The 16,879-nt window shown below is 40.2% G+C and overlaps 2 protein-coding genes across 2 annotated transcripts in view; both read left to right on the forward strand.

The window, feature by feature from the left end:
- usp36 (ubiquitin specific peptidase 36) overlaps positions 1-12,981 on the forward strand; it is an 18,108-nt gene extending 5,127 nt beyond the window's left edge. The window contains exons 5-20 of the mRNA XM_034895159.1: positions 1,602-1,704; positions 4,142-4,209; positions 5,095-5,165; positions 5,276-5,358; positions 5,464-5,575; positions 5,671-5,811; positions 6,870-6,970; positions 7,062-7,200; positions 7,311-7,673; positions 8,112-8,336; positions 8,789-8,913; positions 9,016-9,684; positions 9,901-10,130; positions 10,345-10,533; positions 10,622-10,737; positions 10,835-12,981. Coding sequence (XP_034751050.1) covers positions 1,602-1,704; positions 4,142-4,209; positions 5,095-5,165; positions 5,276-5,358; positions 5,464-5,575; positions 5,671-5,811; positions 6,870-6,970; positions 7,062-7,200; positions 7,311-7,673; positions 8,112-8,336; positions 8,789-8,913; positions 9,016-9,684; positions 9,901-10,130; positions 10,345-10,533; positions 10,622-10,737; positions 10,835-10,966 — 2,867 coding nt within the window. The 3' untranslated portion in view covers positions 10,967-12,981. The remainder of the gene's footprint in view (positions 1-1,601; positions 1,705-4,141; positions 4,210-5,094; positions 5,166-5,275; positions 5,359-5,463; positions 5,576-5,670; positions 5,812-6,869; positions 6,971-7,061; positions 7,201-7,310; positions 7,674-8,111; positions 8,337-8,788; positions 8,914-9,015; positions 9,685-9,900; positions 10,131-10,344; positions 10,534-10,621; positions 10,738-10,834) is intronic.
- Positions 12,982-13,825: 844 nt separating this feature from the next.
- cyth1a (cytohesin 1a) overlaps positions 13,826-16,879 on the forward strand; it is a 40,533-nt gene continuing 37,479 nt past the window's right edge. Inside the window, exon 1 of the mRNA XM_034893994.1 lies at positions 13,826-14,082. Coding sequence (XP_034749885.1) covers positions 14,064-14,082 — 19 coding nt within the window. The 5' untranslated portion in view covers positions 13,826-14,063. The remainder of the gene's footprint in view (positions 14,083-16,879) is intronic.

A 16,879-nucleotide genomic window follows, 5' to 3' on the forward strand; every position in this document is an offset into this window, starting at 1 on the left:
CCCCCCCCCACCACCACCTGCCTGCTACTTATGTGCTGCTGCAATTATGTCTCCTCGTCCTGCACCTTTTTATCCATCTCTCCCTCCCCCTTCACGCCCCTCCTTCCCCAATGCCCTCTCTTTCTCCTTGTGACTGCAGGCTGAGAAAAGCAGCTTAAGCACAAAAATGTACACTCCACCTTTTCCCCATCTTTTTAACCAGGACTTGGACATATACTGCATGTGTTTCCATGGTTTTCCCCCACAGTTAGAAATGTCCTTCCACAGCTAGAACAATATAAATGCATGCAATGAAAACGAAACATCTGTGTAGGGTTGAAATTAAGGATTATTTTTTATGTCAATTAATCTGTCAACTTCTTTCTCAATGAATTGATTAGTTGTTTAGTCTATAAAATGGGGGGGGAAGTTCAATCAGTGTTTACTAAGGCCCAAGATAACACGCGGTGTTATGTCCTCAAATAAATCATAGTTCATATCAGTTTATTGTCAGAGTATTAACAAAACTAGGACATATTCACATTTAACAAGCTGGAATCATCTGTGCCTCTTGCTTTTTTAAATAGAGTGCAATTTCATCACACTAAAGTTGTAAGAGCTTTCTCCAAACAAATTCACAGCCGCCGAATCATATAACCACAGTTCATATCATCAGGATGTTGTCTCCCCCTTCTCTAAAAAGTGCTCTGAACAGGTCATTAGAGCATGGTGTCTTAATCCTCTTTCCCACTACGGGGTGACTCATTGTTATAAATGTGCTGGGCTGCTATGCTGGGAATGTGGCGATGACCACACATTTCTGCCAGCTCACACGTTTCCATTAGCAAATAGCGGTAGAGGCATAGAATTTAGAACTACATTATTTCTCATATGACTCTTCAAAGATGAAACATCAGTCTGTTGAAGTCGGTAAGCTGTTTATGAGGTCATGGCCATTGAGCAGAACTAACTCAAAGTACCTAGTAAAGTATGTAATTTTGAAATATACTGTAAATTATCTTCAGTGATTACTTTGCACGTGCCTAATTGCCATGTGTAAACATCTTGAATAGTTTAAACCACATTCTAACCTTCTACTCTATAATACTATGAATGCTTTTAGAAATAAAGACAGTCTTTGCCGTAATTGTTTAAAGAACACACACTTCTTTGCATCCTTTAATTCTTACAGGATATGAATTAGAGCACTTGTCTATTATTAGCCTTTTCTCTGTTGCATATTGCAGATTCCTTTTTTTTAAGGAATACAAATGTTGGCAGAAAAAAGGATTCTTAATCATTTTTCTTTAGCTGCTCTCCGTCCTCTTAGTGGTCAATGTATCTGTGGATTGTCTCTGACATAATTCAGATATTAAAAATGTGGGCTTTCATGCAATGAACATTCTGTGCAACACACAGGCTCAACCTTTTTTTTTTTTAAATTTAAAGCAATCGTCATTACTTGCCTGTTTAAATATAATGCAACATCTATTCTGAACAGTTTCAGTAAGTGGTGTGGCTAAATCATGAATAATTTTCATATGCACTTCATTTTGTTAATGCACTCAAGGTGGGAAACATTCAGGTTGCACAAAGCTTAAAGACTCTTTTGTCTCCCACAGAAATTGCCAGGCATTTTCGCTTTGGAAGCCAAGAGGACGCTCATGAGTTTCTGCGGTACACCATCGATGCTATGCAGAAAGCTTGTCTCAATGGCTACCCAAAGTAAGGCTTTATTGTTGTTGTTTCTCAAACGTTTTAAACAGAAGTATAAAATTAAAAACGGCCCAGTTTTACGGGGTCCCACATTGAGCCAGACCTGGGAGGGAAGCTCGGGAAAAGGGAGCTGAGCCCGAAGGCAAAGCTTTTGATTTACCAGTCAAACAACCCTATGATCATGAGCTTTGTAGGGGTGGGGAAAATGTGATTCTTAGATGCATTGCGATTCACTCTAGAATGATTCAATGCTTGATTCTGATAAGTTAATAACGGATAATTAATTTGATTATTTTTTTTAAATGTGTTGATTTTTATTTTGAAATTATCATCTCCAGTCATGTACAAATTAGAAAACCGAGTGACTGAAAGATGATGGGATAATGGAGAATTACTTAGTTTAGGCAAGAGTGCAGAAAAAACAAACAAAAATTCCCAAAAGATCAAAAAAGTGTTTCTCTATCTATCTATACAGTGGTGTGAAAAAGTGTTTGCCCCCTTCCTCATTTCCTGTTCCTTTGCATGTGTTTCACACTTAAGTGTTTCAGAACATCAAACCAATTTGAACAATAGTCAAGGACAACACAAGTAAACACAAAATGCAATTTGTAAATGAAGGTGTTTATTATTAAAGGTGAAAAAAGAAATCCTAACCATCATGGCCCTGTGTGAAAAAGTGATTGCCCGCCTTGTTAAAACATACTATAACTGTTGTTGTCCACACCTGAGTTCAATTTCTCTAGCCACACCCAGGCCTGATTATTGCCACACCTGTTCACAATCAAGGCATCACTTAAATAGGAGCTGCTTGACACAGTAAGGTCCACCAGAAGATCCTTAAAAGCTACACATCATGCTGAGACCAAAAGAAATTCAGGAACAATTGAGAAAGAAAGTAATTGAGAGCTATCAGTCTGGAAAGGGTTATAAAGCCATTTCCAAAGCTTTGGGAATCCAGCGAACCACAGTGAGAGCCATTATGCACAAATAGCGATGACATGGAACAGTGGTGAACCTTCCCAGGAGTGGCCGGCCGCCCAAAATTACCCCAAGAGCGCAGCGACGACTCATCCAAGAGGTCACAAAAGACCCCACAACAACGTCCAAAGAACTGCAGGCCTCACTTGCCTCAGTTAAGGTCAGCGTTCATGCCTCCACCATCAGGAAAAGACTGGGCAAAAATGGCCTGCATGGCAGAGTTCCAAGGAGAAAACCACTGCTGAGCAAAAAGAACATCAAAGCTCGTCTCAATTTCTCCACAACACATCTTGATGATCCCCAGGACTTTTGGGACAACATTCTGTGGACCGATGAGACAAAAGTGGAACTCTTTGGAAGGTGTGTGTCCAAGTAAATCTGGCGTAGAAGGAACACTGCATTTCATAAAAAGAACATTATACCAACAGCAAAATATGGTGGTGGTAGTGTGATGGTCTAGGGCTGTTTTGCTGCTTCAGGACCTGAAAGACTTGCCGTGATAGAAGGAACTATGAATTCTGCTGTCTACCAAGAGATCCTGGAGGAGAATGTCTATATGTTCGTGTACTCAAGCTGAAACGAACTTGGGTTCTGCAGCAGGACAATGATCCTAAAGACACCAGCAAGTCCACCACCGAATGGCTGAAGAAAAACAAAATGAAGACTTTGGAGTGGCCTAGCCAAAGTCCTGACCTGAATCCTATTGAGATGTTGTGGTATGACCTTAAAAAGGTAATTCATGCTCAAAAACCCTCTAATGTAACTGAATTAGGACAATTCTGCAAAGATGAGTGGGCCGAAATTCCTCCAGGACGCTGTAAAAGCCTCATTGCACGTTATCGCAAACGCTTGGTTGCAGTTGTTGCTGCTAAGGGTGGCCCAACCAGTTATTAGGTTTAGGGGGCAATCACTTTTTCACACAGGGCCATGATGGTTTGGATTTTTTTTCACCTTTAATAATAAACACCTTCATTTACAAATTGCATTTTGTGTTTACTTGTGTTGTCCTTGACTATTGTTTAAATTGGTTTGATGTTCCGAAACACTTAAGTGTGACAAACATGCAAAGGAACAGGAAATGAGGAAGGGGGCAAACACTTTTTTGTGTGTGTGTGTGTGTGTGTGTGTGTGTGTGTGAGAGACATAATTAGGCAAAACGCATAAAAGGCTGTTCATCTAGTTTATCACATTACATTTGCCTCATCTTTCATGTTATCCACCTTTAAACATGACTGAGCCTCTGATGTAGAAGATTACTGAGAGAAGGTGACTTTAACAAGCATGTTTCAGGCTTAAGCATGGAGTGACTACACAATAAAAAACCCCAGTAGACAAAACATTACATTAGAAGCTGTGTGACAAATACTGCCTATGTCGCCGGAGCTCAGGAGTAGCAAAAAATGGATGGATGCCCGGTTTTATATGAATGTTGTTTTGATGATTTTTTTTTTCCCTCCCTTAACTATAGGCTTGACAGGCAGACCCAGGCCACAACTCTGGTTCACCAGATCTTTGGAGGTTACCTCAGGTCAAGAGGTATTTACTTTTTTCTCATACAGAAATGTAGAAAAAAAATTGTCTCCAGAGCTGTGCACTTTTATGAATTTCCACATTTGTGGCTTTTAGTATTACACTATTGATCCATTACCCAGCAGACTAGACTAATGTCTGTGTCAACAAAATATAAATTGCCAAAACAGCTTTATGTAGTTCAATACTCTTTACTCTGCATTCACACATGCCGTTTTTAAGATGCAGCATTAAAAGAGTTTTCTGCAGGTGACAGTTTGGTCTGCTATTGAAAAATTATGGGCTAATATAAATATTTAGAAGAGTGCTACATTTACAGTAATTTATCCTTAGTGTTTGAATGTCCGTTATGTTCTTGCTAATCTTCTGTTCACATGAAGTGGAACAGAGGCTTGCTTGAATCATTCTAGTGATCACTTATCACCTTGTTACATTAACAGATAGTATTTCTTATAGGTCCCATGACATACTGCTTTTTAGATGCTTTTATATAGACTTTAGTTGTCCCCTAATACTGTATTTGAAGTCTCTTTCCCAAAATTCCGCCTTGGTGCAGAGTTACAGCCACTGGAGCAGGTCCCACAATGAGCATTACTTAGTCTGTGCCATTTCTGTGTCTGTAGCTTTAAATGCTATTGAAGAGAGAGGGAGATCAAGGTGGAGGGTGGGGGTGTGGTCCATCTGAGCTTTTATTTTCGCAAAGGAAGAGCAGGATACCCAGGGCTTGGTTTACACCGATCGACATTTCTAGTCACTGGGGGACCAGAAGCAGGCTGGGGGATCTCATATTAATGTTAAATAAAACTCAAAGTGAATTTTTCATGCCATGGGATCTTTAAAAAAAAAAAAAAGACACAAGTCACTCTTTTTTTTTCAAATTCTGTCTTTCAGTGAAATGCTCTATTTGTAAAAGTGTGTCAGACACATATGACCCTTACCTTGACATCGCTTTGGAGATTCGGGTATGTTGCACACAATGTCAATATAACTTTTATTTTGATGGAAATATTATATCAATAATACTTTTAAAAACTTTCCTCAGCAAAACCACGTTTTTGTTTTTGTCTGTCAGCAAGCAGGAAACATTGTGCGAGCCCTGGAACTTTTTGTTAAACCAGATGTACTAAGTGGAGAGAATGCCTACATGTGTGCCAAGTAAGTGCACAATTTTACATCTGCAGGGCATTAAAAAAAATGTGCGTGTTTATTCTTTACATTGGAAATCTTTTTTTCTAACACCACTTTCTTTTTTCTCTCCAGGTGCAAAAAGAAAGTGCCAGCAACCAAGCGCTTCACAGTCCATAGAACATCTAATGTACTGACCCTTTCACTGAAGAGGTTTGCCAACTTTAGCGGAGGAAAAATAACAAAGGTTAACAAAGAATTCTCACACTATTGGCTGTTTTGAAAGAGCTGTCTAATATCTCAGCGATCTCATATTTCTGTCTGTCATTTTCTTTTTTTCAGGATGTTGGTTACCCAGAATTTCTGAACATCCGCCCTTACATGTCTCAGAGCTCAGGTGATCCTGTAATGTATGGCCTCTATGCTGTTCTGGTGCACTCCGGCTACAGTTGTCATGCTGGTCATTACTACTGCTATGTCAAGGTAAGATGAGCGGATGCACAGCCTGTTTTAATTATGTCAAATTCAGAGTATAAACACCTTGAGATGAGCCATCTTGTTTTTTTCCAGGGTCAGAAACATGACATTAACAGACAATATGGTCAAATAAAACAAGACATTACCATAATAAAATAAAAACAAAGGAAGAAGGAAACGCTCAAAGTAAATGACTTATACTTTTCTTCCATCACACTGGTGGATTGATATTAGATGACTTATACTAAAACATGTAGAATAATGAATAGAAATAGTGAAATGGCTGTAAAGATGTAATTGCCTTAAGGCCAAAACTTTAATGGTTTAGCAAATTGTTTTGTTTGAAACTGCTGTTCAAGAACTGCGGTGCTTATCAGAGAAGTAACATTTAGTTGTAACATTAGTATTTCTTTCTAATATTGTATCACTTCAGTTGCATAACTTTGTTCCTAAACTTTTCTTTTTTTATTCTAGCTCTAAAGAATCTTCTATCATGGTATATGTCATTTTATGTCATTTATTTTACACAACTTTACCAAGATATAACCAAATATAATATATTTATTGGGAATTCAATTGATAAACTGTTCAAATTAGTAATCTGTCTTTGGCTAATCCAGGGAATTAAGTAGAGATATCCCATAGTTGCAATCCTATTAAATCCAGTATTGCCACAAAGCAGTCCTCCTTAATGTGCAACTGCAACTTTGCCCACAATGGCCTCATGAAGCCAGAGAAATTTAAAAGGACAACTAACTCTGTCTAAACTGTATAGCAAAGTCTGACGGTTAACAAATACATATTGTCTCATAGTATATATCATCCTATCAACAACTGTCATGTGTCTAAAGATTTATACCTGTGGTGGTATTCTATACTCTAATCTGATCTCAAATGGAACGGGTTATCTGCCTGCAAATGCTGTAACTGAGCCTGCTTTTTTGGTGTTCTGTTTTACTGTTTTTGAACTTTTTTTTTATAGTTTCAAAAGAAAGAAGTTTCAATAAATACATTTCACAGCAGGCTTCATTTTAAAGTTGTACTTCTTTTTTGTTTTCTCTTAGGCAAGCAACGGACAATGGTATCAAATGAATGATTCCATGGTGCATTCTAGTAACATCAAAGTAGTCTTGAACCAGCAGGCTTATGTGCTTTTCTACCTGAGGTAAGACACTGTTGTGTGCTGCAAGAGATCAAACAAGGTGTTTTCTGAATATATCGGCGAATAAGCCAGTCTCTTTATTTGTATTATGAAGGATCCCTGAAACCAAGAGGAATGCAGATGGACAGACCACCAAGCAGGGGATGTTGCATCCTGGGAGGAACAGTGTGTCTTCTGAACAGATAAAGAGGGCCAATCTGAATGGCCCTCTCTCCTCCCCCCAGGTCACAAAGGTATGAGACAAGATGACATCCGGCTCACTGTTAGACATGTGGACTGTATGTGGGCTGAAGGTATATGTGCAGTTTTTTTAAGTTCTAAATACAATACTCCCCTTTTTCAGAAACTTGAGCCTGCACAACTGCGTAAGATCCAGTCCATGGATGGTGGTTTGGGCCTGTCCATTTCCAGAAACGGTGTGAGCTCTCAGCCCCAGCCTAGACTTTCCAACTGGACGTCATACTCCAATGGTCCACCAAAGCTGCCAGGTGGACCCACAGTTATTGAGGAGCCTTTCAAGAAGCTGAAGAAGCCGTCTCCCCAGAGCCAAGTGCAGTACCGCAGCTGCACGCCGACCCCTTCCAACAACGGGTTTAGCAGGGCTGAGGGAGATAAAAAACAAGGTGGCGAGGGCAGAGGCATGTCGGCGTCTACCTCATTTAAGTCTTTGTCTGACTCTTCCTCTGCTGACACCACTGACTCAAAGGTAATATTTGTCCTGAAAAAGCACAGACAAAAAACACAAATCTTTTCAAAGACGGGATCATTGCATTTTATTTATTTATTTATTTTTACATCTAATTACATCACTTAGATAAGACTTGGTAGTATAAGAGTTTGATAGTTTCAAAAATCATCTAACCTGAAATCTACAAATCTTTTTCTTTGTCCGATTTAGCACTGGATTAATCAGTGAAATGCAAATGTTATGGATTATGTTTATTTTGTGTGCCTACATCATGTAGCCACCTTGAACGCAACATTTTTTTATGCAGTATGTGATGCATACTGCAAACTGTATTCGCAATAGTTTGCACACAGATTTGTAAGATGAGGTTTAAGGAGATTCATAACAGCTGTTGAAGGCCAAGTGTAGCTGTGCAGAAGCATAACCACAGCATATGATTGCCTTTGTTTTGGCCAGGACTCGGTGGGTACCAAAAGTGCGCCAGTAGGAGAGTCTCCCTCCACCCCACGGAAAGGCTCTAATGGCCTGCCCTCCCCAGCCAAGAGCGTGGAGCGCTCTCAGAGCACAGAGGAGCAGAAGACGGCTAAAATTAAACCCCCGGCCCTCAACAACATCACTTCTGAAGCCACCAGCACCATGTCCCCTCCCCCTGCCAAGAAGCTGGCCCTGTCAGCCAAGAAGGTGAACTTCATTCCCATCCACAGCAGCAGCACCTTCTCCTGTCTTAGTGAAAGCTCATGATACCTTGGTTTCCTGTTGCCTCAATCTACACTGCTATCCCAAATTTGACCATTGATTTCAATTAGTAGTTTTATTAAGGCAAGTAAACAATCTCATTTTCTAGTTTATTTTCTGCTCTATGTAATGTTATTACCCCAGTGTACCCCTGTCTAATCAACCACAAGGTAGCACATGTTTAGAGTTTGTCTTTCTTCCCTTAGTTTGTTCTTTTTTTCTAACCATTTCTAATTCTTCTCTGCCATACCCTTTCCTCTTTGTTTTCCTCCCTCCATATTTTCCTGCCTTCCATTTAATCTTCCTCTTCCTTCCATTTGATTCTCTTCCTTATTTTTGTCACATTCATGGCTATTTTTTTTAGACCACCAAGTTTTTATTTATGTCGATAACTGCAGGCTCGCATCCGGAGACCGAGCAGCATTGATGCTCTGCCCTCTTTGCCGCGCCAGCTGTCCAGTGATCCCACGCATAAAAATCAACTTAACCCCCTCACCTTGCCCTCACCTACTCACAGTCCCAGGTATGAATTCTGAAGACTACAGCATATAGAAAATGCACAAAATATGGTCTCAAATGAAAATGGCAGAGTAAATCCAGATGTTTTCTCTTGTTCTCTTCCCAGAGCTGTTCCATTCCATTCATCCAAAGTCCAGTCATTGCCTTTTGCCCACTCAAGTGAATCCTTCAAACAGCAGAGCCCTCAGAAACAGTCCCTTCTCTCCACACTGCAAAAACCAAACTCCAGCCTTTCTCCTAAAACCAACGGGCTACACAGTGCCGGCCCAAAGAGCCCCAAGTCTTCCAACAACTCCAGCTCCGTGGTCCAAGAAGCAGACCTCAACAGCACTTCAGGTCACGAGGTCAACCAAAAGAAGAAAAAGAAGAAGAAAAAGAAGCGGCGACATTCTGAGGTAGAGGGCAACGCAGAGCCGATGACATCCACAGCTACAGTGACACTGGCCAACCATGTGGAATCAGCCAGTGAGATGAAGCGGAAGAAGAAAAAGAAAAAGCGAAAAAAGGAGCATGAAGATGGAGAGAACGTTTTAGCGAGGGAGTGTGTCCCGTCACACCTGGATACATCTCACCAGGAGGACGATTGGTGTCAGGGTGGCATATGGAGTCTAACATTCCATCCAGATACAGAACACTCTAAGCAAAAGCCTCTGTTGGCTGCCACAACCCCAACGCTGTGTGAGTCAAATCAGGAAGAACAGGGAAGGGACTCTGTAAAGCTGAAGAAGAAGAAAAAGAAGAGTCAGGACACTTCAGCATGCTCTGCATCAGAGACGTGGGTTGAAGTTTATGATTATTTTATTTATACGTGTTTTTTTTCCCCCCAAATATAAATTTCTGTTCAAAGACTGCTGCCCTGAGTACATTTGGTGCTCAAAATTAGGAAGCAGATGCACATGTTTGTTTCTGTAACAACCAGTTGACTTCTAGAAACTCCCACAATGCAGCCTGCATGGAATAAACTTAATGAACTTACTTTTTCCCCCAACAGCACTTCTGAGATGAAGGCAGCAGTCATTCAGAACGATATGGAAGATTTGATACTGTTGAAAAGTAAATTAAAGGTGAAGAAGAAAAACAAGAAGAGGCTAAAAGAAGAGGTGACGCTTTGGGAGGAGAGCAGGCGATGCTCAGACGGGCAGAACGATGAGCCTGAGGCAGTGGAACCCCCTTCCAAAAAGACCACCACAGAGAATGGCAAGATCAGTAAACAAAGCACAGGTATGTGAGCGTGCACACACTGTACATTCAAAAAATACACATGCATTTCTACTAATGTTTCTACTAATATTCCAAAACGAAACACACAAGACTGCTCTGTATTAATTAGAGCTATTTGTTACCTGTCATTTCACAATTCTACTAAGAGAGCATGACTCACTACATTTTGAAAATGCCAGACTCAATCAATGTTTTGCTGATTGTTGAAATCCAGCCACCGTGGTGTTTTGGGACAGCCAAGTGAAGGACAGTTACAAGCGCAGACAGGCACCAGCGGCTGATAGAAGTGAGTTAGGAGACAACCCGAGCCGTGCTGCTCCTGTAGCCTGGGATGGGAAAAAGACAAGTGGAGTGGTAGAGGAGCTGCTCAGGAACGCCACGGATAAGGCCTACGGAGCAAACGGTGAGAAGCAGAGAATAGATCTAAATCTGTTTATTGCAATAATGTGTAGCAAAAAATATTTGAAATGCCTTTTTTTGGTCTTATCTAGTTCTCAGTTGGGATGGAGAGGTCTCTGCTATTAGTAGAGATGCTGCTGAAGATGTCCGTCACGCCAGGTTTGACACTGTGATCGATGAGTGGGATGAAGACTTCGACAGGGGAAAGGTAAAGAAGGACATTTTTATTTAGGTCAGCCAATCTTGTCCCATTGTGTCTGTCCCTCAATTTAAACTTCTCCCCATTTTTTTGTACAAATTAACAGGTGAAGAAACTGAAAAACTATAAAAGAGAGAAGTGGCGAAGTGGCAGCAGCATCTTCCAGAAAATCCAGGACAGGCGGAGCAAGTGGTCTGTAACACCTGGAGGCAAAAGAGTTTTTGGAGTCCGTCGCTGAGAGTCCAGATTGCTGTTGAGGTCATAGCTGACTGGAAATTGAGACAACAATACTGTATACCCAACTTCTGTACCTTTTTCTCACTTTCCTTTTTTAAACCTCTGTCTTATGTCACGTTGAGACGCAAATTGTGAGTCAGTTTCAAAGCAGCACCGACTACATGGACAGTCTCACTGACAGCCCCATCTATCTCAATTGTAAACGAACATGAAATGTTGACTTCAGTATTAAAAATTCACATCCACTTTTTAATATTGCAGTATTTAACAGAAGCCCCCACACCTCCATGTCACATTAATAACTATATGTTGCCCTGCTTTGAGCCTTGGTTATTGCCCCAACAATCTTCAGCTACTTTAAAATGAAATACAGTTTACCATATTTGAGATGGGTAGGCTAAGAATGAGAGTATATTTGCAACACTTTGGCCGTCTTGTTTTAGAAAGTGTCCACCATCTCAGAGCACCCTTTGGCAGAGATAAGAGCTCAATTAGTTGGAGTTGTTTTAACATCTTGAAATTATTCTATACAAATATTACAAAGATCCAAAATTCTTCATACATTATTGTATACTATTTTAGATTTCTGTATGATTTTCCGATTTTATACCTTTATCCGCCGACATTTTATTTTGCTGCAGTGTCTGTGCCATGTGGCTTGTTTTTTTTAGGACCACATTTTGCCTGCATATTGTTGGTAAAATGAAGCTTTAAATTGCCACTGTTTTCTTAATATGCATGTTGAAATTGGTAAAAATTTACTAAGGTGAATTTTGTTTTTAGTTGTGCTATATTTTGCTCCTTAACAAAATTTATTTAATTTCGGATCCAATGGGGATACATTTTAGACCTCAAAAGTATACTCTGCCGAATTGTATCAACAGTTTAACTGTTTGTGGAAGGGTTTACATTGATGAACAGTACACTGGGCTCTATAAGTTTCCTTGTATCTATATGTTTATCTGGACATTATTTTCTGACTCATAGTGCAATTTGCATTTGCAGAGTAGAAGTCGGGCTCGTAGGGAGGAATAATTGTTTTCTACTGTGCAGCTATTTAACTATGTAGCTCATCTCATCAGTCCGGTGTTCAGAGGCTTTCAATGTGGAGATTTGAACTTTCACAAACTGTTATCCACCAATGTACTGAAATAAAGGGGTTACATTTTATACTTAAGGCACTGTGTTAGAATGGGACTGCCACATGCTAATAATTTATTTCCCCCTTGTATCTCTATGCAATTTTCTGATGCTCATGCTGGTCACCTAGAAACTGGGCTAAGACTCAGGAACCCAAACATCCTGTATCACATCGTCATATCTGATCAGACTCCCCTGTTTCATATCATGAGTAGTCCCTCTCCAGTTTGCATCCTGTAGAAACGGTTTTATACTATGTATGTCAGGTGTGGAAACATGGGATCATCTTGCACCAACCCAGGCACAGATGCATAGAGAAACTAACATAACAAAATGCTTTGCCAACGTAGAAGCCTGTACAGTCCATATTGTGCTATCCGTTTCCCACCAATGCTGTGAAGATTTGCCCATGCATTTCTTTTCATTCTAGAGAAGTTGCCTTGAATTGGCTATAAAGTATAGGATTTAATGTTATAAAATATATAATTTAAAGAAGAAATTGATCTTTATTGTACTACTCAGATCAGTTGGTGGATGTTAACTTGAGAATTAATCTGCAAATGTGTTCATTTGTGTCCAAGAGTTGTCCGTCTTCATGCAAGACCTTCCCTATGTCACTGTAGTGTGTACAGTACAAGATAGACTACAACAGTCTAATTTTCATAGGACGCGTTTGTCGGCTGTGAATTCAACATAGGGTTTGACTCAGATTGACACCACGGAACATTTGCCAATGTGAATGGACGGTTCAATGTTTGCATTGACGGCTGTATATTTTGCACCCCCTTTTCTGACCAGGGAAGAGACCTTTCATAATGAAAGTGGCTCTTACCACACTATAGTTATGAAGGTGCAATAAAGTTGTGACTTTTGTGAGCGGGTTGTGTATTTTTCTGTCTTCTGCTGCTTTGAATGAATGCTTTTTCCTTGTAATTTGTTACGTAATTCTCAGGGCTTCTTACACTTCTCCCCATGCCCCATTCAGGGATGAAAAGATTCTGAAACTTTAAAGCAGCTATATTTAATACTTTATAATGTATCACAATATAAAAGGTGATGAACCCACAGAGAACACACGTTGTTTACCTGTCTGTCCAAAAACTTGACTGCTTTGGTTCACTCTTACTGCTCTCATAGGGTCGTTTTCAACCTCAGCAGGCAGCAAATTGCCCAGCTCTCTCCCAGACAATATGGCAGAGCTAAAAGAGAGTACTTTAATTCACCAGTGGGCGACAACAGTACTGTTTGCTAAGACGTTTTCCTTATCAACTTAAAAAACGTGTTCAAAACGTACATTTATTGCGGGTTGAAAGAGCAACACACCAGCCGTTTCCTGCCCTGTTTCATTTATTGTGGACTCTGCGGGTAAAAATTGTTTCTTTGCTGTTGTTTTTTTACTTTGTGTAAATAACTAAAATCTCAAGCTTAGGCTGTATCTTTTAGACTCAAAGCTTTTGAAAAGTTTTACCCACCTTAAACATAACATAAATACAATATGTTTATGTATATATGTATGTATATACTCTACATATATTGACATGTATATATGTATACTGTTCATACAGTACACACACATACATACACTCTGCAGTTAATTTCTTAAATCTAGCATTCCAGTGTTAGCGTGACAGATAAGTTAGCGTGACATCACATCTGGGATGGGCGGGGCTAGCGTTCACCGGCTTCTCTGAATGCATAACAACAGTACGCCAACAGAGGCAGACACTCACTAAACGGCAACTAGGGACAAACAAAACACCAACAAGCAAAAAAAGTACCACCTTAGGGTGAGATAGCATATTTAGAGAGCCTGCCACTAAGTTGAAACCTGGGAGGTGAACGAAGGAAGAGCTAAGAAGAGACCGGAAGGAAAAGAAGAAGGTCTCCGGATTGCTGCGGGCGCTTGGCGAGAGACATCCCCGGTCTGTTACTCCTTCAGCAGCATCAGGACCACGAGGATGGAGGGGGAGAGTCACGGTTAGTCTTCATTACACTCATACATAGACTGTTTGGCATTTGGTGCTTTAAGCAGAGCCCCTTAGAGTGTACAGATAGTGTCTTTTCAGCTTACCACGGTGTTCCTGCTCTGCCGTGCCAAGTGTACCGAAATGACATGTCATGCAGTCTTCTAAGTATAGATGTTCATACTGCTCTCAGTGATTTAATTGAAATGTATTCACCAGATATGAAGTAGCCCACCATGTTGGGGTTATATAAGCCATCTTAAAAACAGGTGTCCCCTGTAGTATTCACTGCCAATGCCAAAAGGATATAAAATGATCTGTATGAAGAATTATTACGTATCACACTGCAGCTGTGACTGCATGGTGGACAGTGTAGAAATCCACACATTTACACAGAAGAGTTAATGCAGGGAAAGATAGAAAAGTTACAGCTCTTCTGGGAATTAACTTGCAAGCAGATATTTATACCATGCTGGCACAAAGGCTCTTCAGATTACACAGTTTTACAAAATGCCTCCTTAAAAAACTTACAGGAAGTTCAATGTCCTGACATCATGTCCCCCATGATGATGTCAGGCCATGATGAGCTGGCTGATGCCTCAGCTTAGGCAATGATAGATTCTTCCTCTCAATTATTTAGCAGTTTAGTTTTTTCTGGGAGCTTAATGCATCTCAAAATAGAACCACCAGCAATGGCCTCATTGCAAAACTGATGCTCTGTAGAAAGTAGGGAGGGCTGGTACCCCACATTGCTTTCTGTGAGTCCCATTAATATACCAATGTAAGATAACAGTCTAGAATAAAATAACATTTCACTAGAATTGTACCTGGTACTATTTCATGTGACAAGTACAATTGATTGATTGGTGTTAGGAATTTAAAAACAAACCAAAACATATCTAAGTAGAAGAAGTAAAAGATGTAAATTGAGATAATTGTACTTAATGCCTTTTGATTTGGATTTTTTAAAAGACATATGGCACACGGGGTCCAGAAGTGACTTCTTGCGTACAGAGTTTTTACTCTCGGCTTCAAGGGCTAGTCCTATTTTTGTGCAGTTGTCTTCCCTTGTTAGTTTCTTCTTATTTGCAAGAAGAGTAAAAAATTATGTAATTATCTGCACAAGTGTGAGGCACAAGAGGAACGACATGCCAGAGCTCCCAGCATTAAAATAAAACTCTCTGTCCCTGACACCTGCTTTAGTCAAATCAGTGGCTGGTGGATCTGAATGAGTAAGGAGTCATCTCTTCTGCCCCTACGCACCCTGTCTGTTCAGCATAATGGAAGTCTGAGCAGGAGAGAGGATACAAATATAATCCATCCACTGTCAAGACTTGACTCCAACAGACTTATTTTTATTTTGGCATAGCTGTGTTCCCTCTATTTTATTATTTAGGTAGACGCACGCATTTGCAGTGTGTCTGAGAAAAATCTCTGTATCTTACAGCTTTCCAATGTCATATCTACCATCACCTTCTAAAAATTAAGACAGGGTTAATATACTGACTTTTTGCTCTCTGTCCTGTGATGTTGTTAGGTGCAGGTGCCCCAAAACAGCTATCTTGGGATTCATTGGGTGCAGTCTGTTTCAAGACTCACTTCAAAGGCTGCATGTTGTCAAACTGACTGGTTTATCTTTTTTTCTTTTTCTGCTTTTTTGCCCCACCTGCACCTGTCAGTGCAGTTCTGTTTCCCTTTGCATAATGAAATTTGTGCACACAAAGGAAACCGTGTGCTGGTTTATAGGCGCGGTGCACTATAGTGACAAGTACATGTGGTTGCTGTGGTTATGGGTGTCATCTCTCCCCTCAGTTTGAAAAATAGTTGCTGCTGCTGGGCTGTAATTTGTTGTTTTCTACTATATACTGTCACTCTCAACCATGTGATCCGGCAGGTTTACTCCAGGTTTGAGCTCCTCTCTCGTTCAAAGCCCACTCTTAGAAAAAAAAACTGTCAAAACAGCAGCAGCAAAGTCTCAGTGGACTTATGAAGACGTATAGTATGCTATTCCTGGTAAAAAAAAAAATAAAAAAGATAAAACTGATAAGAAGTTTGAATCCGGCACTTCAAAGTCAATTCAAATCTGCACTTGTGTTGCAGTTGTTCTTTTGTAACCATGTAAGATACCAGTCTAGAAATAATTCAACTTCATCCCTTTGTTTTCCGTCATTAAATCAATGCCAATACAAAGAGTTGTAGATAAAGAGAAGCATACAAAGGGAGGATATTAAATCTTTGAGACGGCTAAAACCAAAAGTGGGCTAGGGTGCTGGATGATGTTACTTAACACATTCAATCCATATTTAGCCTGTTTATCTTCTGGTGAGTATTCAGTTGTTCCAGCATAGGTGCTTATTCTGTTGTTAGCCAGTTCTCTCACTGGAGGTGAAACTAACAGTGCCATGCTATGTAGGAGTTCCACCAATACAGACCAGCAAGCTCTCTGTAGGTTTTTTACCCAAATGGGGAAACACTTTCATCACAAAGAAAACTTGCCTAGCTAGATGACTGTTTGAAGAAGTGATTTTCTTTAGAATCTCCTAAAGACTGCTTGCAGCTGAAGGCTTTCTGCTTACAGTGTTTGTACATGTACGTACAAGGTAAACTGCACTTGGTGTGTGAGTGAATCCTTCTGGCCTGTTTTGGTGAACTAAGAATAAATGTGTTGTTACATGCTATGTCCACCTGGTGGCATGTAAGCATTCTCATAACAGCTCAACTAAGGGGTTTATGTCATAGACCGTATATATATTGATGGACAGAGCATCCGGTTCGGAAAAGTGCAACCACTGCGGAAGTAACTTAAACCT

Source organism: Etheostoma cragini, chromosome 15 (genome assembly GCF_013103735.1).
Source record: "Etheostoma cragini isolate CJK2018 chromosome 15, CSU_Ecrag_1.0, whole genome shotgun sequence".
NCBI lineage: Eukaryota > Metazoa > Chordata > Actinopteri > Perciformes > Percidae > Etheostoma > Etheostoma cragini.